This window comes from Dermacentor albipictus, chromosome 9 (genome assembly GCF_038994185.2).
Source record: "Dermacentor albipictus isolate Rhodes 1998 colony chromosome 9, USDA_Dalb.pri_finalv2, whole genome shotgun sequence".
Classification (NCBI taxonomy): domain Eukaryota; kingdom Metazoa; phylum Arthropoda; class Arachnida; order Ixodida; family Ixodidae; genus Dermacentor; species Dermacentor albipictus.
Window position 1 is genome coordinate 5,180,295 of NC_091829.1, and position 23,728 is coordinate 5,204,022.

Here is a 23,728-nt window from a genome sequence, read left to right on the forward strand (position 1 = left end):
ATGGTGTGTGTAGATCCATAGACTTTTGTTCCCAACGGTATCTTTTGATGACATGCCCAGGCTTTTTTTTTTCTAGTCACTTGTTGCACTTTAATGCGATAAAATCTACTTGAACCTCTTGTCGCAAGATCCGCAGGCGAGCTCGTTCCCTCAATCGGTTGCCACCACCCAGTCTCTACTCAACCATATCTTGTGAACAATATATACATCTTTTTTTTTTTTTGCCTCCTAGCATTTTGGGTGATATCCTGAGTGATGAAAACAAGCACTCCATAAAATCAGCAACATCTATCATTACAACAGATTCATAACAATAGTGCAGCCACTACATTGTTTTAGCTTTCCATACTAAATAAACTCACTGGGTCTGCGTTAGTGTGGGCAGGGGTAAGCTTGTACACGTAAGTTTTTGGTAATATTCATAACAAAGCAAACAAGCTTTCAGGACTATAAACCTTTGAGTCACATCAGCTACGTGGGAGCAAAATATACATTCAAAAAACAGGAAAAATAGGCACACTGTTATGTGCCACTAATCCTTTCCTAAAAAGCTGCAAGAATTTAGGCGGTTTTGATAGAACTATAGCATGGCACAAAACTGATGGTGCTGTGCATTTGGTCACTGCAAGCAGCTGTACATTGTTAACCTCTCTGGCCAATCATGTCTGCTGCAGAAGCATCCCTAGTATGTCTCCCAATTTCAAGATACTTGATTTAGTGCAGTATCAGAATCAGAATCGGTTTTTATTGAGATCATTAGAATGATTACAAGTTGCTAATATTCAGGAGGAGGTCCCGGAGTCAAAGACTGCAATGGGACCTCCTTTACAAAGTAAACGTAATAAAACAAAAGTACAGCAGTTTTCAACACATTGGTAAAAAATTACAGGTTTTGGTATGAATACCATGATTGGAGAATTACATATGCATAAATGTCATGAAAAAAAGCTCTGTAACACAATCTCGTTGACAACTGATGAAGTACTGTGACGAACACAGTAGAATTTGTTAACTCGAATGTATATGTGATGCAAGAACAGAAACCTAACGGTACGGCAATAAAAATGAAATGAAGGGACCCTGAAAGAAATGTTATGAGTATGGACTAGGCATCAGTATTGGACATAATGTAATCTTTTAGTTGTTTCTTGAATTCGTGAATTTTAAGTGTTTTTATGTAAATTGGTAGTGTGTTCCAAAATGCGATAGATGAAAAATGGACGCTCTGTTTGCCATAATTAGTATGGATTTTAGGTAAAATGAAGTTCCTATTTATAGCAAACCTGGTGATATTAGTATTTAATAGAGAAGACTGTGGTAACAAGCTATCGCGTCGTGTGTAATTGATTTGGCGGAACAAAAAGCTACCTAGATTATATTTAACGAGTTGTGTGACTGTAAGAATGTGATTAGTTCGTAAAAGATATGAGGCGTTGTTATTATATGGGCTAAACGTAATTATCCTAATAGCCTGATTCTGTAGAATTTGCAATGAGTTTAAATGGGTTACGTAAGTGTTTCCCCAGCAAGTAACGCAGTAAATGATGTGGGAATGAATAAATGAGAAGTATAATGATAGTAATATTTGATGGTCAAATATGTTTCGTGCTTTTAGAAGTACCCTAATCCCGTAGGCAATCTTCTGTTTTAGTTTGGTTATGTGTTCAGTAAATTTAAGATGTTTGTCTACTTCTATGCCAAGATAATTGCATGAAAAACTTGCAGGGATAGGACTTCCGCCTAATAAGATAGGAGGAATGGAGTGAAGTGTTCGTTGGTAGGAAGTGAATACAACAAATTTTGTTTTAGACGGGTTTATCTGTAGCTGGTTAGTTTGGCACCACTTCATCAGGCTGTGTAAGTCGCTATTAAGGTTAGATACTAAGGTTGTAATACATTTATTGGAATTAATAATAGTAGTATCATCTGCATAAAGTATACATTTCGAAAAGGACAGGCAGTTAGGCAGATCATTCACGTATAATAAAAACAAAAGCGGACCCAATATGGAACCCTGGGGCACACCAATATTAGTGAACATGGTTTTAGAATGAACGGCTGAAATGGTTACTACTTGCATTCTGTCTGTTAGGTAATCTTGTAGTAACAAGAGCGCTGGGCCGGTGATTCCCAATGATTCAAGCTTACGAAATAAGATGCGGTGATTTATTTTCTCAAACGCTTTGCTTAAATCTACAAACACTGACGCTGCATAATTCCCATCATCAATAGCTAGTTTTAGTTGATCGGTTAGAGCAATGAGAGCCAGTTCGGTCGAGTAACCCGAGCGAAAGCCGTACTGGAATGGTGAGAGAATGTTAAATTTTGTAAGGTAATTAGTTAAACGTTTTTCTATTAGCTTTTCGATTACCTTACTAAAGAATGGTAATACACAGATGGGGCGATAATTGGAAATTAAAGAGCGGTCACCTTTCTTAAAAATTGGGGTGATCTTGCCTTGTTTTAGCTCTTGTGGGAAACTGCCCGATTTAAACATGACGTTGATTATGTCTGCAAGGACATCACTTATTAGGGGTGCAATTAATTTTATATGAGAAGGATGTAATTTATCGATGCCGGCGCCGGTTATTTTCATGTTGTTTATAATGTTTAGAACTTCCTGAGATGTAGTTGGAAATAAAAAGAAAGAATGTGGCAGGCGCTGGGGCACGGGATTGTCATGCGCAGGTGGCTGTAGCTCGCTGCTAAAGAAGAAATCAGCAAACGCATCAGCTATTTCTTTGGCGGTCTTGTATACCATACCCTGATATGCAATTTCTGTTATAGCTTCGCGATTATTTGCCCTGTTTAAGAAGGAGTTAACAATTTCCCATTTCTTTTTTACGTTTTTATCGCATTCCAAAATTTTCCTTTCGTACCATGTTTTTTTAGCTTTTTTCAATGTGGCAGAAAGCTGGTTAGAAAACTTTTTGTACCGGATTGCTAAATTCGTGTTAAATGGTTGTCGTTTGGTTTTCTTATAAAGATTATCCTTTTTGCGCATTAAAGCTAAGAGCTTATCTGTTATCCATGGATTTTGAGGGGACGCGTACTTCTTCTTGCATTTAACTAGAACGGAATGACGATCAACACATGACTTAAGCATAGAGATAAACAGTGCAAATGCTTTTTGTGGATCATTTGTAGAAAAGATGGGGGACCAGTCAAGGTTCGACGCGGCGTCAAGGAATGATTGCTTGTCTAATATAAACTTCGTGTACGTGATTTTTTCGGAGCCATGAGTGTAGTGAAAATTTAGAAATATAGGATAGTGATCAGTTATGTCGGTCATCATAACACCTGCGTCTGGTGGATATGCCAAATTTGATAATGCATGGTCAATTAATGTACCTATGGGGTGGTTAGCACATCGTGTCGGTATCTTAATTAAACATTCATAACCAAAGCTGTTAAAACAATCAGAATAATGTAAAGCACTAGTAGACGTACTATCAGCGAGGTTAATGTTGATGTCACCTATAATTATTACATTTTTGTTTTCATCTGCTAGCAGTCCCATGACTTTATGGAGAGCAGTACAGAAGTCTATTACTGATGACGAGGGTGAACGATATATGCAACCAATTATTAGGTCTTTGTTGTCTATGTTGAGGAAGTCATTTTTAAGTTCAATCCAAACGTCTTCGCAATTAGTTACATTAAGTGTAAGATCGTTTCTTCGGTTGTAAGTAATATCTGAATAGATGTACAGCGCTGCGCCGCCATGGTTGCTGAACGGACGATTGGAGTATTCAGGAACAAAACTTGAAAAACAGAAAAGGTGTTTATCATGGTCGCTCAACCAAGTTTCAGATACTCCGATGATTGAAAATGGGAAGGTGAATGAAGAAACGAGATCGGAGAATTCATCGAAGTGCTTGCGCAGACTGCGCGCATTCAAGTGCAAGACAGATCGCTGATGATTTGAAAGAAGATTGTTTAACTGGTTAACTGTGAGATAGGTCGAAATTGTGAGACTTGCCTACGGGACAGGCGTGGCGCAAAGGTGGATTAGAGTTAGGTTATTACTGAAAGGTCGGATTCGGTTGCGATGCGAAAGACGCGGCTTTCAGTTGTTTTCCGGGCCTTGATTTGACAGTTTTCTGTCCACAGAAATCTCCAGTTCTTCGTTTTTTTCAGACCCAAGGCTTTGGAAAAGAGAGCTTTGTTTTCAAGTGTTAAATGTTCATTAACGAAGACAGGGTTCTCTTTTGCTGTTGCGAGGCCAATATCACTCAGGCAGAGTCTAGCTTTTCGTGCTTTCGCGACGAACTCGGCTTTCTTCGTTCTCGAGCAGAAGCGAGCGATGATGTTCTTATGTTCTGTTTTAGTAGGAACACGATGAACAACGTCGAGGTCACTGGCGGTTACTGGGCAACCAATTTTGTTGCCAATAGTTTGTATGACTGTCACACAGTCCTCTCCTTGCGTGCAAGGGATGCCCTTAATCTCGACGTTGTTTAATCGAGAATATTGCTCCAGTTCGCCAACCTTCTTTGTGAGAGTGTTGTTGTTTGCTTGTAAAGCTTTGTTTTCGGATTTCAGCTCTTTGTTTTCGGCGCTCAGCTTTTCGACGAGTTTGCTTAGAAATTCCACGCTAGTTTCTAAACTATCAGTTCTTTGCTTAAGTTCTACGACGTCTATGCCCGAATTGCTTGCCCTCAGCAGAAATTTCCCAAAAATGTCATCAAGGAGTTTTTCGCTTACGTTTCCAAGCTTAGATTCAATGCCATCAATTCTTTTGGCAAGCTCCGCATTTGTAGGCATTGTTCACCGACCACACCCGGAAGGCCGCACGAGACGACGCAAGCTTGGCAGTACAAGTTAACACAAGTTCAGCAGCAATGTTTGGCAGCGGCTGCAGCAATATTGGAATCACAAATGACAACGATACATACGCATATGACTAACCTGCGGATACAAAGAACGCTGGTCAGTCTGTGTTCCTGTTGCCACAACCGGTGCCAGAATAAGGTGCCGGTACCGCTGCGCCTCCTTATATCCTTTTCTCACGGTGGGCTGGTGGCGCAAGCGCAACGCTGGTTCCGATAGCACCGGAGATCCTTGAATGGCGCAGCTGCTGTAGGCCGGGCGGACACACGTGGAAGCAGATAGCGGTACGCTCGTCACGGTGAGTCGAAGACGACGACACAAGCGGTGGGCTGGTGGCGCAAGCGCAACGCTGGTTCCGATAGCACCGGAGATCCTTGAATGGCGCAGCTGCTGTAGGCCGGGCGGACACACGTGGAAGCAGATAGCGGTACGTTCGTCACGGTGAGTCGAAGACGACGACACAAGCCTGCGGATACAAAGAACGCTGGTCAGTCTGTGTTCCTGTTGCCACAACCGGTGCCAGAATGAATCACTCTTTGTTGACCTTTTTATCAGACTGACGCAGAAGTGGGAGCACTGTACACTGTTCACATTTTCTTTGTGCGCAAAAGATAAGTATGCGTTGCATTCACCACTAAGAGAATGTATTTAATGCTGTTCTTAAGTTTACAGCCTTACAGCACATGACACAGGTATTCATGACAAATCTGTGCATGTCATACAGACAGCTGAAACTTCAAATGAAACACCACTTTCCTCCCTCTTGAGAAAGCGCCACACCCAGCCAGAGTCAAGGCAACACAAACAAACAGTGCAATGCAAAACACAGTCTTAAAAGTGTCGCTCGCCATGATGCATTACTTCGGTAAATCGCCCAATTCAGGATGCGCAATGCCACGGTGGAAAATGTGCCACGCAACAAAACTGGATAAGAAAAAAAAAAAGCGGGTGGTGCTAGTCACGTGAACCCGATGTGGTTCTTCGGCTCAAGTATGTGACAAGGTGAGGAAGGAACATCGCTCGCGGAGGCTACTCAAGGCAGAGGGAGAGTGTCTCTCTGTTGGCAGTCACGCTCACCTCATGGTGGTGTGGTAAGAGGGCATTCAATTTCTGCTGTCTCCTCTAATAACAAACCAGTTTAAAAGATTATTTCGATAAAGAAATGCCAGAAGTCTGAAGTCGTTACTCCAAACATTCATCGTGGATATGAAGTCTAATGCATGCGGAACTGTCGAAAGTGGTTCACTCATATTCTTCTCATCTACTTTCAAGAAATTTCACACTAAATTGATGTAGACCTCTGCATTGTCACAAACAGCAGGAAGCAACCTTGAAGTATGTTTTGAATTCCTCATTAATGCATGAAAATCCAGGATGCAGCAGCCAAGTAACAGTCTACTACACATAACTCCATCTTCACCTCTGCGTTCAGGCAATGATATGCAGTTTTTACCATAGCGAGCATGAGATGTTTACTTGGAGATGCAGCTCTTAGCCTGTCTACGTATGACTGTGATATTTAAAAAAGGTGCCAGTTATTTAAAACTATGTTATTAAAAAAACATCTTTCATGTTTGAAACATGCCTGGAGGCAATAATAACCAGCTTGAAAAGTAATTATGTCCCATGGCTGTATTCGGGTCTCAAGAAGCTTTAAATTGCAGTGTAAACTAATAGCGTCCTCGATCACCCGCACCGGGGCGCCTTGGTGCGCACTTTCATCCTCGATCACCGGAAGCACACCCTGTTGGAGCGGTTTTCCATTGCCCCGTCTCACACCGAGAAAATCGGCGGTGCGCCGGGGTGCAATCCCCAGCAAGCACTGCGGGACGCGCGCGCGCACTGCCGACTGCAGAACCGTGGATGCTCTGGCCCGATAGCTGCGGTTGCAACGGAGTTAGCCAGTGGAGATGTCGGCAATGAGAAAGGAAGCGCTGCTAATTGCCGCAATCGATGAGCTTTTTTTCAAGTTCTTCTGACAGCGAAGACGGCATGCTTATCAACCTCGTCCAAAAACAATGTGGTGAAGAGCGGCCGAAAGTGGACAGGTTCGTTGAAAGGGTCGTCAGGAACGGGTAGTCAGGATTAATTATAAGATCCATTGGTGTTTGCTTGCAACCAGGTATGTCAGAGCACGCAGTTTGACAAGGTTCGAGCGCTTGCCACAGATGCTCAGCACCTGCACACAACAAAATGTGCGCGCGCGCGTATTCGCGCACGTCTTGCGCGCCAGGGGCAAAATAGCGCTGCATGCAAGCACCCTGCAATGGGTGCAGTTTTGTCCTCGATGTTGACCCTTTGCAGTGCGCCACCACAGCGGTGCAAGGCGCATCATTCTGGTTTCGGGGCAACCCCGGGGCAAGGTGATTGAGGACGCTATAAAACTTGCTAGGGGGCCTGATGTATAAGGCCCTCAAAAAATAGGCCAAACAGGGGGCTAAATGTTTCTTCAATAGGATAGAAAGTTTGCGCTGGAAAGTTAACACCAAATATAAATGAAAATATATTACTTCAGACTTACCACCAGACTTTCACTATTCGAGTCTTGTTCTCCAAGGTGCATTGCCATTCCAACTTGTCCAGCTAGCGAGAAATGCAGTTCGTATTGCCTTCGCCAATGTGTTGCACATGCACATGTGATGAACTCTACAAACTGAGAGCAGCATTGAAGATAAACTGAGCAGCTGAAAGCGCACGCACTGTTGCTTCTACGCACAATATGGAAACTAAACAGCAGAGGTAAATTTCGTTAAAAGAACTGCGTAACACTTCATTCCCGTTCATATTGAAACATAAGTCGACTCTGAATATAAGACAACCCCCTACTTACAAGACATCGCATTACAGTCCCCTTTATAATGGAAAACTACATGTTCTATAAAAAATTGGGCACTGAAAGCACCATGCCCCGCTCTGCTTCAATTGTTTCGCTTAAATCTTTTGTGTACCCAGCAGAAATTCTAGATTCTAAGCTTTTGTTTTAAATGTAACAAACCTCGTCAAATTTGGTGCAGTGGTTGCCGAGAAAAACGAATACTCCGTTTACATGTATTTAGATTGGAACACCCGAGCTAAAACTTCCTCTTAAACGCGCCCGCCACGCGGAGGCATTGCCGAGCCCAAACCGAAGGAGCAGTACGGGATCCACATTTTCTCTGCTGGAGGCACCGCCAAATTATACTGAACAAAGAAACGTTGCGTACCCTTAGTACACGTACAAATTTCCTCTTTATAGCGACAATGTAGGGGACTGCGGCTTGCACTGGCAGCCGGCTTTACCTATGCGCCGCCAGTCTGGTTCCTCAGACGTGTAACGATTGCGACAGTGTACGCGGCGCAAAAAGCACCTGGGACTCCTGCAAGACCAGACAAAACCTTGCCTATGTGCATTATCTAACTGCTTCTCATTACCGTTAAACAAAACTCGAGAACGCAGTCAAGAATTTCGTATTGAGCTGAGAGTACGCTGCACAAGGTCTACTGAAAGACGGAACTTTTAACGACAGCTTCTAGGCTAACTTCAAGATGCATCGATAAGTAACTGTTCAATAACTGTAGAATAAATACGTCCACTTGCCTGTCTGTTCACGCCAATACCGCAAGCACTTTTCAGAAGCACGAGACGGGCGCTGAAAAGCGTCGAGACATTTCATTCGGCGAAATTAAGCGCTTGCATTTCCAATGCAGCGAAAAATCAAGTGAACGATTAGAGTGTATTAACGACTTCGACGATGCAATCGGCCATTTTGGGAAGCTTTAGGCATGGATCGGCTTGGCTATTAGCCCCGAGAACGAACACGAGCGGCGCTGCGAGCGCCGCTCGCGTGACGTCAGGGCACGGACTCGCGCCTGTCGTCTGCTACAGTTCGGGCGTTGTCCGGGCGCTTTCTGCGGTGTTTTCGTTTGTTCACCCTCGTTCTCTCTGCTTGTATACTTATGGTGGTCGTCTCAAATATATTTTTACGACGTCTTTCTTTGCGAACATTTATTCAAAGAGCTAAGTTCTTAGACAACAATGCAGCTCTCGAAGGCAACGCTACAGTGCCAGCCGAAGCGACGCAGACCAGCCCATTGCGGGTTTTTCATACGCGGATAGACAATCACAAAAGCATAGCCTATAGGAATCCAGTTATGATACCATACCTGCCGCGGTGCAACAAGTATGTCACAAAGCTGGCTATATATGACTTCTACAGCAGTCACATTGATTTTATTCCGCTAAAACAGGTTTGCTCACGACGAGTAGTTCATAGTATAATATCGAATTTTTGCATTTCCTCACAGAAACGCTCGGCAGTAGCACGGGGACTTAACTAATACTGGAGCTTAGATACTACACGCCTCACTTGCTTCTTTACCTGCTTGTCAACATTAGGCGGTTCTTCACATGTTTATTTTTTTTTAAGCGGTGGAAACTTGAAGTAAAGTTAATGAAGGCTTACAGCTATTTACAGAGTACAAATAGGAATGTACCAATATATATTCCCTTTTCCGTGCTACACGTTCAACTCGCCTCTTTAGAGCGCGTTTGCTAATGATTAATAATGTATGTTATGTTCCTCTTTTTTTGTCTATGTTACCTAGTGTATATCATTTATTTATTTCAATGCCACAGTGTGTTTTGCATTGTTATTGTGGAAATATTTTACTGTTCTTTCATATATTGTATAACTGCAATGTTTTATGGCCACTATATAAATGTAATTTATATGGCGCTTGATGTGTTACCCCATGCAGCCATATTGTACCTAAGGGGGTGAGGTTACCTCAAGCCACGTCTGTGCGGCTTTTTTCCCTCATCCACCTCCATCTACCACTCCTCTGTACATGTGTGTGTGTAAATGGAAATTAATAAATCAAATCAAATCAAACTCACTTGAGAAATTTACTGGTGCTTGTTGCTTGAGGAATATACATGACGAATCTGTTTGGCGAACTGACACAGGCTGCTCGGCCCAATTTTTTTAGTGAAGCATGCCTGCTGGACCGCATAGCTGCAGCCAGAAAGACGTCGAAGCGTCAATGACTAGTAGTATGGGACATATTCAAGATATCGAAATTCCCCCGGTGGAGGGTCAGAAATCAAGTGAAAGTATATGCAAGGCTTGTGGTGCTTTCTTTATGAATGTTTGCGATTGGATTGGAGCAAACTTAATTTAGCCTTAATTTATGTACCGACGAAGCGAATTGTTATCTGTTTGTATAATTAAATAACGCTGGATCGAGACATTGTGAGACAGAAGGTGCTTGAATTTTCCTTTTGTAGGCAATCTAAGCTGCGGTGTAGTAGCTCGAGAATACTTTAGCCATTCCAGTTGGCGCTGTAAAAAAATGCTTTATGGTTTTAATTCGAAGTTGTAGTGAACTGATGGGTTTCGCGAACATAGCGTGCCTCGCCATACGGACAGTCGATTGCTACCGTTACGTGATCAGGGGTGTGCCATATTGTCGATAAAGGCTACTGAGGGCCACTATGAAACATTTCATCACTTTCAATTGAGTGGCTCTCGATCTTAACAACGAAACTTATCTCTCAGGTGATTGCTACTATGGTGTTTGTGAATTAACTATGTAAATACTCTACATGACGCGCCGTCGTGTTAGCAGCCATGAGCAATTCGTTTTTTGGAGGCCTGTTTCAGAGGGGGATGAAAGTAGCAGCAAACTTTTTCATAAGAAATGCGCGCCTAACTATTTTTTTACGCAACAATGAATGGCCATATTTGAATAGAACAACACACGAGAGTAATAGGAATCGTGATGACAGCTTCGCTTGGCAGTGTCTTTCTAACATCGGATAACATGTTGACGCCAATTACCAAATTTTTCTTATCTCATAGCTAAATACTAAATGATTGTTAAGTGTTTAGCGAAGCATCATACACAACTTCGCGCGTTGAATTTGCAGATATTCTTTTTTTAGTCAAAATTTACCGATACACACGGCGCATATATGCATTGCAAAACCTAGTAGACCCCTTTAACGCTACTTAGCTTGCGATATCCAAGCCGCAAAGTTTCTCGACTCACACGCCTTTGAAGAGGAAACTGTGGTTAAGGTATGGCAGCTGAAAGAAGCCGACGTATTCTTCAATACGTACGGCTCGAGCCACCCATACCTCAAGCATACACGAAGGGAACGAGCGCGCGCGGCAGCCGAGCGAGCCGGAGCGAGCGGCGTCTTGGCCGTGACGTCACTCGCGAGAGGGCGCCACTCCTAATTCTCGCCGCTAATAGATGCGCACAATCTTTGGAAGCAACTTTCTTCTTCTTTTTTTTTTTGTTGCCAGACAAAAATCGCTGTTAAACTTTTTTTTTTTTTTACAGAGAAGATATGTTTATATTAAGGGTATGGTGGCTAGCATACACTCTTAGGCATAATTACACCCTCTTGCCACACAACGATAATCGTCATCTGCTTGTCCGCATTTCCTTTCTTTAACACGGCGAGTCCGGTACTTTCCAGTAACGAACGGCATGCGCATTATCATTCCCGACAGGAAAGTAACAGGCAATGCTATCATGCTGATAATGCGTGTGCCGTTCGTTACTGTAAACGCCGCCAGAAGTGAGGAACAATTCCGTGTGTCTTGAATGACGCTTGTACAGTTATCAGTAAAACCGCCTAATGTTGCCACTTCTCTGCTGTGCTTATGTGGGCTTTTTTCTAACCTTTCACAGTGGGTGCAGCATGTCCAGAACCACAGCGTCCTGCGGTCTATCCTGTTGCACGGGACTGGTGGCCACGCATCGTTACACAACTTCCCAAATAACAATAAGAGTCAGTTTGGCACTTAGTAGAGCAGTATACGAGGGATCAAAAAAAAATGTGATTGTTCCGCAAATATGTTCCGCAAATATATATTTCTCTATCATTCTTCTAGAGGTAATTCAAAAAACGAAACTATAGTCGGATGCAACTTAAGTATGCAGCGAAGCCCCGCCCACGGCCTCATAACCGCCAGCCACTGTTCCTCTGCGAGGCTGCAAATAATTCATACTTCAAACTTTTCCTGTTAGGCAAATAAGGCGGTGACCACAAAAATAAAATTATTAGCGCAAAATTTTATACATTTTCCCTCCCTTATTAAAGTACAATGGCGAAAGTCGAATTCTTTTCGAACTGAAAATTATAAAATGCTTGCTTTGCTGCAACTATTTGTTTTCAAGTTTCAGTGCAGTTGGCAGTGAAGTTTCATGAGTAAAACGGGTTCAGCAGTGAAATGAACTGTACCGCAGACTTTTGAAGAGTGAAATGCTCAGACTCCATACACTTTGTCCATGCCTGTTGCACACCTCACTGCTTCCGCCGATGAAAAGGCTCTTCAAGAACAGCAGACTCTCCGGATCTATCAAGTAGGATGCATTGTTGAAAAGGCCACATGACGATGATTTTGTTTGCTTTTGTGATTGGCTGGCTAAGCAACACAACCCCGCGCGGTTCACGTGCCATGCTTGCTATGTATTCTACTATAGAAATCTTTAATTTACATTTTCACTTGTTTACTTGTTCTTGGTAGAGTTCTTCCTGCAGTTCTTTCCAGCGTGAGTCCATTTGATGTGGTTCCTTGTTTGCCATGTAAAGGAGAGGTGCATCTCACAGGCCTTATGTTTCTTTATGGTGAATGGTGGGCATTATTCATATTTGTATAATAAAGGTACCCTTCCCCTAATTTGCATAGGAAGGAGACCTAAGGTTGCCCCCCCCTCGAAAAAAATTACAGCGTACGTGCCTGCCCTGTTGCCATTGATGAAACGACACAGAGGAATGCATAGAGCAAACTTTAGAGTCGGAAGGCTCGCATCGATGTCACTGGTTGTCCTTTCCCATTGTGCACCATTAAAAGCACTCATTGGAGTTAAAACAATGTTTGACTAGTTGCTAACATATTTCATAGTTTCCTTCCAGCGCAGACCCTCACTCCAGAATGCTGCAGGTCACACTGAACATTAATTTCCAAGTTTCAGTGCACTTCCTGAACCGCCCCCACTGCCAGATCCATCGACAGTAATTTTGGGTAGTTATTCCCATAAAACTTCTGGGTTCCTTGCCTTGGCACTCAACCTCAGTACACTGTAGCTACTAGTATAGGTGAGAAAATTATGCCGTATAAACAGAATGAAAGGCAATTTCCTAAACATGCAAAAGCATGCAAGTTCCTTCAACGCGCAAAAAGCATGGATAGCAGGCATATTTCTAATTTAGTGTGTTCACTGTGTGAAAGCTTACATTTACATATATGGAAGCATAGAACGAATGTTTCAAAGCATTAATTACATCCTTGAGCTTAATAATTAACATTAAAAATTCCGTATAATTTGGGCAATTTAATCTTACACATAAAACCAATTCATTCAGTTTTGCAGACACTAAGTGGGATCACAAGTTTCACTATGTCTTTTGGAAGAACGACACAGGAACATGTTTTCTGCTGCAAAATGTTTTCCTGTAAAACATCTAATTGGGAAGAAAAGCATTCTAAAACAATACAAGGTTTTCAACTTACTTATCCCAAATGAAATATGCAGTAATCTTTGCCAGTCTGTCTTTTATAGTTCTTTTAACAAAGAAATTATTGCCATGTGATGCTTTGTGCACTACACACAAAATTCAGTGAATGACAATGCCATTCATGCTTAAAATAAAAAAGAACACTGCTTCCCCAAGTGTTGCTAGCGGCTACTTCCTAATATAGGTTATAGGCACTCAAAGTTCAAAATTTTCAAGTGGAAATGAGAGTGAAGAAAGGCAAATAAGGAGGTTAAAGTGAAAACACTGTATTAGGCACACCTGCAACTAATAGACGATGCAACTAATAGAGAAGAAAACTCAACTAACAACTCCATGGAGGTAATAGCAGAAGTGTCAAAGTATGGAAGAAAATAAACGAAGCACTAAATCGGAAGTCAGTCGATACACAAACAAATACGTTGAACATTGATTGCACTTTTGTAGGTGGTACAGAACTTGCAGACCATTTTAACAATTTTTTTGTTAAAGTAGGATGCATAGATCACGACATTCAAGATACAATGCATGCCGCTTCATTAAGAGAATCTTTATTCCTAAAGCCTACTAGCATCCCTGAGATGATTACAACATTTCCATCCTTGAAGAATAGCCATAGTCGATACGTCGATGATTTAGAAATTAGGCCAATTAAGTACGTCGTAGACTTACTTGCAACTGCAGTAATGCACATTTTTAATATTTTCCTGTCAACCGGAGTTTTCCTGCGTAATATGCAGGTAGCGAGAGTAATAGTTCACAAAGGAGGTGACAAAAATAATATGGGCAATTATCGGCCAGTATCTATACTTCCTGTGCTATCAAAGGGACTCGAAAAAATTTTTAACTTTCATATTGATAATTTTTCGCAAAAACATAGCCTGCTAACCGAGTGTCAACACGGGTTTAAGAAAAAGCGGTCTACGGAAACTGCTTTAAGTATACAGAAGAAGCTTATTCTAGAGAACACTGAAAAAAATTTTCTGACTTTAGGGTTATACGTAGACTTCAGCAAAGCCTTTGATAGGGTCAACCAGAAATTGCTGCTGATAAAGCTGGAAAAATATGGCTTCCGAGGAATAACACTTGAACTTATCTGATCTTATTTAGAAAGCCGACGTCAGTTTGCTGAAATTAATGAGAACAGATCGCAGATAAAATCTTTGAGAGCGGGTGTGCCCCAAGGTAGCATTCTTGGCCTGATACTTTTCCTGTATTACATTAGTGATATTGTACAAGTGAGCGATATGTGTAAATTTGTCACATATGCAGATGATTGCTCTGTTTTCTTTACAGGTAAAGATTTAAAAGAAATAACACCTATAGCAAGCTCCGTTTGTTATGGACTTCGAGCATGGTCTAAGGCAAACGGCCTCATCCTCAATGAAACCAAAACAAAATGCGTTGTTTTTCATGCTCTGGGAAGTTCTACTACATTGCCAGATAATATTGTGTGGGGTCTGTATAAAATTAACATTACGTCATCCATAAAAACCCTAGGCATAATACTCACAGAGCATATGTCCTGGAATGAACACGTTAGTCATATTTGCTCAAAGGTATGAAAAGTTGTAGGTGTGTTAAATTGCAATTGAAGTGCATTACCTTTTCAAGTTAAGCGTCTCATTTATCATGCTCTTCTCCATCCACACCTCAGTTACTGTTCACTTATATAGGGTAACACTACAGCGCAAAATATTCAAATGCTGGAAATACTTCATGAGAAAGCAATTCGGGTGATAGCGAACGTTTGTTTTTTCGAGCATACGCAAGAGCTTTTCCAACAAAACAGAATAATCAGAGCCCGTGACATATATAAATTCAAAACATTACTAAGCTATAGAAATACTATGCTGGGAAAACTCGATTCATTCCTAGCCCCGGCAACTCTACAACAAAATAGAAGTGCATATTCATATCGTCACCAGGCACCATGGCAGATCCCTTTTTCACATACTAAATATGGCTGCCAATGCCTTAAACATACACTACCTTCCCTACTTAACTATTTTAACCAACATGTTGATGTGTTATCTCTAAACATAACTAAAATATTGGATTTGTTCTTGTAGATGTGTATTGTCAACTGCTCCAACAGTTCCGTAGAACTTGTCATATATTCTCATTTTGTTTATACGTTCACACTAGTAACTACTATTCCTAGAATCCAGGTTTCCACTGCAGTGATTGTGCCCGAACCACGTGGCAGGGTTTCGTGTCGTGAACTGGATGCTGCAAAGGGCGTCTTCACGTTTGTTAAAATTCAAGGATGTGATGACGCCCTGGGCTACATTGCCGAGATGTCTGTCGCGAAAGCAGCAGCCTATATGCAGATTTTTCTTTTTTTATGTTTTTTAACATAGATGCACATATATATTTGCAAGTATGTAAAATAATTTCTAAAAAAAAAGAACGTTTCCTGATGGTAACTTGTGTTTATTGTAAACTTCTGTGAAATTTGTTATATCTATATATGTATGTGTGTGTATGTATATGTGTATATATGTATACATATATTGTTTTTGCATTCTTATTTATTTATTTATTTTACAATACTGCAGGCCATCGTCGGGCCCATGCAGGAGTGGTTACAACATGGAATACAGTACAAAAAAAAGAATAAACTTAAACTAGTGTATCCAAAACAAAGAGCATTAGCACACACAAAAATGAACATACTCAATAAATATATACACTGTTTAAATGAGCCGTCCGGGAAGCAGGCGAAACAGCGTTTACCATAAGAATGCATCTACAGAGGCTGCATATGAAATACAGGCAATATCACCATTCGAATTCCAGATTCTCAATACTGTCAATAATTGCGTTGGCAGATGGGCAATTTACGGCTCTAGAGGGTACTATGTTCCAATGGGAAATGGCGTGTGGGAATAAAGAGTACTTGCGAGTGTTATTATGGCTGGGATGGTGTCGTATTGATTTATTATGGTTGGTTCAGGCAGAAAGTCTGAATGGCGCTTGAATGTATGTTGCTTGTGGTACTCAATAGGAGCCGTGATAAAGTAAGCATAGAAATTTTAATCTGGAAATCATTCTACGTTGAGCCAGTGATTGAACGTTAGACTTGACGCGCAGGTTTGTAATGCTCGTTTGACGTGAATATTGTGAATATATAAATCTCAATGCTAAGTTCTGTATGCGTTCTAGTTTCTCGGTTAAATACTTCTGGTGTGGGGCCCAAATAATGTCAGCATACTCTAAAGAGGGTCTAATGAGGGTTCTGTGTGCATTTAACACTAGGAGGTGTGTTTCTAACTTTTCTTCTCAAGAAATGTAGTTTACCTAGGGCCTTGTCATACACATTATTTATATGAGTTTCCCAATCTAATTTCATTGTAGGAGTGACCCCGAGATATGTGACCTCCTCGTATTTTCTTAGTGATATATTGTTTATTGTGTATGTAAACTGAAGCGCATTTTTCTTGTGAGTGAAGGAGATACTGGTAGTTCTTGATGCATTCAGTTTCATCCCCCTGTAAGGGGGGTTTATTCGGCTCGTAGAGCAGCAGCGACAAACTCAGCACCAGCAGGTAGGGCGCAGCCAGCGAACGAACTGGGTACGTGCCACGCGGTGGCAACGGGGCTTTTCAGCCTGCCGATCTTCTTCGTCACAATCACCCCCGGAATTGAAGAGTAGCCATCCTGGCGACCTAGGAAGAGGTGGGCGGATCGTAATACTGCTTCAGCCGGTCAATGTGCACAGTCTCTCGCCCCCGACGACGCAGATCGGAAGATGGCGATACGGGTTCGACCACGTAGTTCATTGGTGATGTTTGTGCAACTACGCAGTAGGGCCCGTGGTACTTCGGGAGGAGCTTGGACGAAAAGCCAGGAGCAGCAACAGGCGGGACCCAAAGCCACACGAGTGAGTCGACGGGGAAGGGGTGAGGGGGAGGATTGAGGTCATGGCATTCTTTTTGGCGGCACTGTTGAGCAGACGTCAACGAACGGGCTAGTTGGTGGCATTTCTCGGCGTGCTGAGCAACCGTAGAAACAGGTGAGCATTCAGCAGGGTCCGGCCGGTACGGGAGAACCGTATCAATGGTGCTGGAGGGATGGCGGCCGGCCGTAAAGCAGAAAAAATGGTGAGAATCCGGTGGTGGCTTGAGAGGCAGTGTTATATGCGTAAGTGACGAACGGAAGTACAAGGTCCCAGTTGGAGTGGTCAGATGCAACATAAATTGATAGCATGTCACCAAGAGTTCTGTTGAATCGTTCTGTTAAGCCATTGGTCTGTGGATGATAAGCAGTAGTAGTGCGGTGAATAATTTGGCATTCAGATAAGAGTGACTGCAGGACATCTGAGAGGAATACGCAGCCCCGATCGCTCAACAGTTCACATGGTGTGCCATGGCGGAGAACGAAGTTGTTTATAATGAACGAGACGATGTTTTTTGCTGATGCGGCAGGCAAGGCGGCGGTTTCAGCATACCGTGTCAAATGATCTACGGCGACAACAATCCATCAGTTGCCCGCGCCAGTAGATGGAAGAGGCCCATAGATATCAATGCCGACACGGTCAAATGGCTGAGCTGGGCAGGGAAGTGGTTGGAGAGATGCGGTGGAGAGATGCGGGACACATTGGCATTGCTGGCAGGCAATGCAGGAGCGTAAATATTTGTGGACGAAGGTGTACATCCCTCGCTAATAATATTGTAGGCAAAGCCGTGTGCAAGTTTTTGACACTCCGCCGTGACCACACTGTGGGTCAGAATGAAAAGCGGAGCAGAACTCTTGTCGTAGGTGGCGAGGTACTACTAAAAGCCATTTGCGGCCGTCATTGTGGTAGTTGCGGCGGTATAAAAGTCCATCCCGGATTGTGAAATGCTGCACCTGTCGGCGTAGCGCTCGAGGTGCCGAAGTTGCCGGAGGATTTGACAAAAAGTCGAACACCATGACGATCCATGGGTCTTTTTGTTGCTCCGATGCCATGTCCAGGATGTCAAGTGGTGAGATGTCATGTCTGTCGGTAGAAGTGCTGCTGTCTGAAGTCACTGGGGAGCGCGAGAGGGCATCGGCGTCAGCGTGTTTGCGTCCAGAGCGATAAACGACACGGATATCATATTCCTGGATTCGGAGGGCCCACCAAGCGAGGCGGCCCGATGGGTCTTTTAGGTTGGACAACCAGCTAAGAGTGTGATAATCCGTCACCACATCAAAGCATCGACCGTAGACATATGGACGAAATTTTTGAAGAGCCCATACGATAGCCAGGCACTCTTTTTCTGTTACTGAGGAATTGGCCTCAGGTTTCGTGAGGGCACGACTGGCATAGGTGACTACGTATTCGGCATTAGTGTTCTTGCGTTGTGCGAGCACGGCACCAAGGCCGACACCACTGGCGTCAGTGTGAAGTTCTGTAGGTGCGCTGGGATCAAAATGCCACAAGATTGGCGGAGACGTGAGTAGGTGATTGTGACGAAGAAGATCGGCAGGCTGAAAAGCCCCGTTGCCATCGCGTGGCACGTACCCAGCACCTCCACCAATTGTAAAGGGGGTTTATTCGGCTCGTAGAGCAGCAGCGACAAACTCAGCACCAGCAGGTAGGGCGCAGCCAGCGAACGAACTGGGTACGTGCCATGCGATGGCAACGGGACTTTTCAGCCTGCCGATCTTCTTCGTCACACCACAAATGTTGCACCAATTTTGTACAGCAGCTAACGAATCATTTAGTTTTACCTGATCCTCTCTGGTATTTGTAGCCAGGCCAGCAGCTGGGCGAACAACAACTTTATTGCGGTTGCGCAAGTTACATATATAGTGAAGCCTACGTGACGTAACAGATCACGGGATCACTGGTGCGTCCCCAAATTCACAGTTCTTCGCTAACACACGCAGTTCTGTTAGCCACTCGTTAAACATCTCGCCTTCTTTTTGGTTCCTTGAACCGAAACGGAATTCTTGGAATGTTAAGTTCGTTGCAGGCTTGTAATGATCCTCAAATTTCTTAATCAGAACTTCAACGTCATTCCTGTCTTCCGCTTCATCGAACTTGAAGGTACTATACGACTTCCTAGCCTCTTCGCCTATGGTAACTAGCAACGTGGCTGCTTGAACGTCTTTTGGCTGCTTGTTCAATTGCGTAACAATGGAAAACAGCAGAAACTCACTTTTCCAAGTTTTCCAGGCAATCCAAGGGTCGTGCGACGGATCCATAGGCTTCGGGGGCGGTAGTAGCGCGGACGCCATCGACATATTGGCTGGGTTTCGCTGCCACCGCTGCTACCATGTAGCCAGGCCAGCAGTTGGGTGAGCAACAACCTTATTGCGGTTGCGCAAGTTACATATATAGTGAAGCCTACGTGACGTAACAGATCACGGGATTACTGGTGCACCGTGACGACTGCAGATTCAGCCATGCTACAGTATTCACTGTTGTGTACACTACGCGTTAATCGGCCAATAGGCGCATTTGAATAGGCGGCTGAACGCATGAACGAATATCATTGATGTAGATCAGAAATAGGAGGGGCGCAAGAACCGAGCATTGCGGAACACCAGAAAAAAAACGTTGATGTAATCAGATGTAATATCATTCGCAGCTACGCATTGCTTTCGGTTTTCGAGATAGTTCTTGATCCACGATACTGTTTTCTCGTGTACACCAATGGCAATTAGTTTAGTAATAAGATCTGGATGAGGAATAACATCAAAGGCCTTTGAAATATCTAAGAAAATGGCATCTATTTGGCTTCTGTTATTTATTGATGTAGCTACATCATGGGTTAACTCAGCTGAGTAATAGTACTTAGACTTGAACAGAATCCATATTGCCGGCTGTATTGTAGGTTATTATTCTCCAAGTGCAATATTATGGCCTTATAAATAATATGTTCGAACAATTTACTGGATGTACATGTTAATGAAACAGGTCTATAGTTACGTCGAGTTTAGAGCCAGATTTGTGCACAGGTATTACTTTGGCCCTTCGCCAGTCATCAGGTATCACTGAAGTTTCCAAAGATCGCCTGTAAATTACGTGTAAGTATTTTGACGTCCAAACTGCATGTTTTTGCAAAAAAGCATTTGATATAAGATCAGAGCCACAGGGATTCTTTACATCCAGTTTTTGTAAGAATAAAAAAATTCCTTGTAGGTCAATATCTATTTCAGGCATTGGATTCTCGAACTGATACTGTGGAGAGGGACCGTTAAAGGTAGTTCTGTTAAATACAGATTGAAAAAATTCATTAAATTTGCTTGCTATGACGTCAGGCTGAACAACTGTCTCGTTCGAAACAGTAATCTGCGATACGGTGTGCCGCTCCCTCGATAGGTAGCGCCAGAATTTTTGTGGTTTATTCGTCAGGTAAGAAGGCAGAGTAACAGTGAAAAAAACGCTCCTTGGCCATATGGATCTTATATTGTAGTAAGCGTATGAGATCTTGAAGGTCACGTGTGGTTTTCTTTCTGCGCTTCCTCTTAATTTTTCGTTTTAAATATATTACTTCGCGCGATACCCAAGGATGTTCTCTGTTCACTCGTTTCTTTCTGGAGGGAATGTAGTTTTCTTCACAAAAGTGCACAATACGCTTAAAACATAACCATAATTAATTTACGTCATGAAGTAATGAAAACTGCAGAAAGCAGGCGTTTAAATATTCTGAGATAGCATTGTCATCCGCTCTTGAGTAATCCCTGATAACAGCAATCGATGGCTTAACGCGTTCATGGTTTCCTAAAATTGGACAGAAGAATACAATCATTTTATGGTCCGAAATGCTATTTTCAACGTTTAATGTGTTATTTTGAAATAGACTGCTTACGAACATCAGATTAAGCACAGAACATGACGGACCAGCTATTCTAGTCGGTTCGGAAACTAGCTGGTCTAGAGAAAAGGTAAATGACATGAACAACAGAGATTCAGCACTTTTTGCGTCACAGCTGTTGTGCGAAAGATTAGACCAGTTGATTCCTGGTAAATTGAAATCACCTGTGATGATAATATTGGAACGTGAATTAGTGTGTTGTGCAATGTAATTGTGCATAACGTCTAGGTATACAGGGGGCGCATTCGGAAGTCGATATAGGCCACCCAGAAATATGCTTTTTCCATTAAATGTAAGTTTACACCATACGCTTTCATGGTCAGGTATGCTGTTTAAAACTGTGAATTTTATGTTAGATTTAATTGCGACAGCAACACCTCCCCCCCGCGATTCTGTCTTTCCGTATGAGCCGATAAGGCGGAAACACTTCGGAATCCTGGACGCTTTCGTGAAGCCAGGTTTCCGTGATGACTATAACGTGTGGGTGATGGGCTGCAACTATGCTTTCAGGTAGGCTGAAGTTATTGACTACGCTGCGCGCATTCAGTGATAACACTCTGATACATTTCGTACATTGTTGTCACGTGCAATCGCGAGCTGCTGAGCCAGCATGTGCAGAAGTTATCGGTTTAGATAGTTCAATTCTTCTGTCCTCACACTCATTCCATATGAAGGTTTTGCCATTTATTTTTAGTTTATCAAATGCCAGAGATACCTTTGCCCCTTTCGCCTTGTCACTTACTGCAGAACGCCATAATTTAGCAAGTGTGTCGCATACTTTCTTTGAGAAATCTTCGGATATTGAAATCTGGGTGTTTTTCAGCTTGAAGCAGCTTGATAATATTTTGTTTTTCTCAGCGAAGTTGAATAGCCTGATAATAACAGGGCGTGTCCTTTGGCTTTGCTTTGTACCAATTTTGTGAAGTCGTTCTATTGAGTTAACTTCTATTCCTAGGATCTTCCTAAATATACCGTCTCGCACTTCTTCTTCAAGTGTTTTAACATCTTCAGCAGAGCTCTCTCTTAATCCATAAATTACTAGGTTATTCCGCCTACTTCTATTTTCTAGATCATCGACCTTCGATGCCAGAAATTCTACTTGCGTCATGGTAGATTTACAAGATTCCTCGCAGTGTACTATCTTGTCTTCGCATTCTTTCCATAATCCCCTTTCATTCTCAATAACTGTCATTCTTTCTTGCAAATCTGCAACTATTGTCTCCACGTGCTTGATATTTGAAGACAGTTGTTTCAGTGTTTTGTTCGTTTCCTTTTGTTCTCTTAGAATGCGTTTCATTAGTTCCCGCTGCGAACATTCATCTGAATCAGAGCCAGGACCTGGATTTTGTTCAACGTCTCCGAATGTTAGTAACATTAAGCAGACAACATTAAAACAATCTTGCAAAATAGCAACACAGGATTGTGGACTTGGGAGCACCATTAACGTTACGTCATTGTCTCTAGTTGAAGAGACTAAATGCTGGTCACTAACCTGCGCGATCAGAAAAAATTCGATCAGCATCCGTACTCGTTCAGTGCTTCCAAGTCCACTGAAGGTAACGTCGAAAAGGCTGCTGCTTTTATCCGGGTGCCATGGTGTCTCTGTCGACGTCACCGTGCTGGTCAGGTGGTCCCAGTGCAGTGCACGTGGTACAGCTTCCTGCGACTTGTTTCGTCCGATGAAGCCAGCAGGGCAGACAGCCAGAGGTAGCAGTAGATAGGCCTGATGCAGCGCATGCTCAGACCCTGCGTCGACGAATCCAGTCCTCGACAGCACGATCTGTGCGATCAGAAAAAATTTGATCAGCATCCGCGCTCGTTTGGTGCTTCCAAGTCCACTATGATATATGCAACTGAGCCTGTGTTAAATAATAATATGCAAGATAACAGATTATAATTGTATACTGGGAGTCATTTGACACAACTGTATTACAACTAGTTTCCATGTAATAACATGAAAATTTCTATATGTATTTGCGCTTAAAAACTCTTATATCCACACTTTATCCGTAATTGTATTGCTACACCAGCTGCTTCCGTGCCTGTCTGGGAGACCGGAACTTTGTCAAGCCGAAGAGAATTCGGCTTTTTTTCCGGCTCTCCCTTTTTCACCTTGTATCCAGTGGTGAAAATAAAAATTATGATGATGATGATGATGTAGCAGAATATGTTCACAGAAGTGAAATGCCACTGTACTGAATTTTGTTAAACTGAAAGGCATTTGCATTGGGTTGAATGGCGTTTCGATGGGGGATATAAAAAAGTTCGTACAGCTGAATAATTTGTTCAAGTGACGTTCAAGTGGTAGTTTACTGTATATTGGTTTTCTTGGATAAAAAATTTAGTTGGAAACAGTGCCTTGTATGTCCTCATTTTTTCTTAAACATTGCTCGATGAACAAGAGGTGCAAAAAGACACCTTTCTATTTTGTCTCTTCTGACCTAACTGGCATTTGGCAAATACCTCTTGCGTGCGGGAGAAAGTAAGGAGGGGGAGGGGGGGGGTTATATTGGAAAAAGTTTGGCAGTGTTTGGCTCCTCCTGGGGTGGTGTTAGAGGTGTGTATGAACCACTGCTTAGATAAATCGAACTCA

The 23,728-nt window shown here is 42.6% G+C and overlaps 1 protein-coding gene across 20 annotated transcripts in view; it reads right to left on the bottom strand.

Moving 5' to 3' along the window:
- LOC139049453 (uncharacterized) overlaps nt 1-23,728 on the bottom strand; it is a 49,928-nt gene that overhangs the window by 18,666 nt on the left and 7,534 nt on the right. For 7 of the 20 annotated variants that reach the window (XR_011508301.1, XM_070524892.1, XM_070524890.1 and 4 more), the window contains 3 exons: nt 22,628-22,915; nt 7,355-7,416; nt 4,912-5,299 (listed from right to left, as the gene is read on the bottom strand). The exons of 3 other annotated variants lie outside the window; for them this stretch is intronic. Coding sequence is in view for 7 of the 17 variants with exons in the window: in XM_070524892.1 (XP_070380993.1) it covers nt 4,912-5,299; nt 7,355-7,416; nt 22,628-22,915 (738 nt within the window). In the remaining 10 variants the exon portion in view is untranslated. 10 more of the 20 variants (XR_011508309.1, XR_011508302.1, XR_011508310.1 and 7 more) reach the window with 8 other exon arrangements.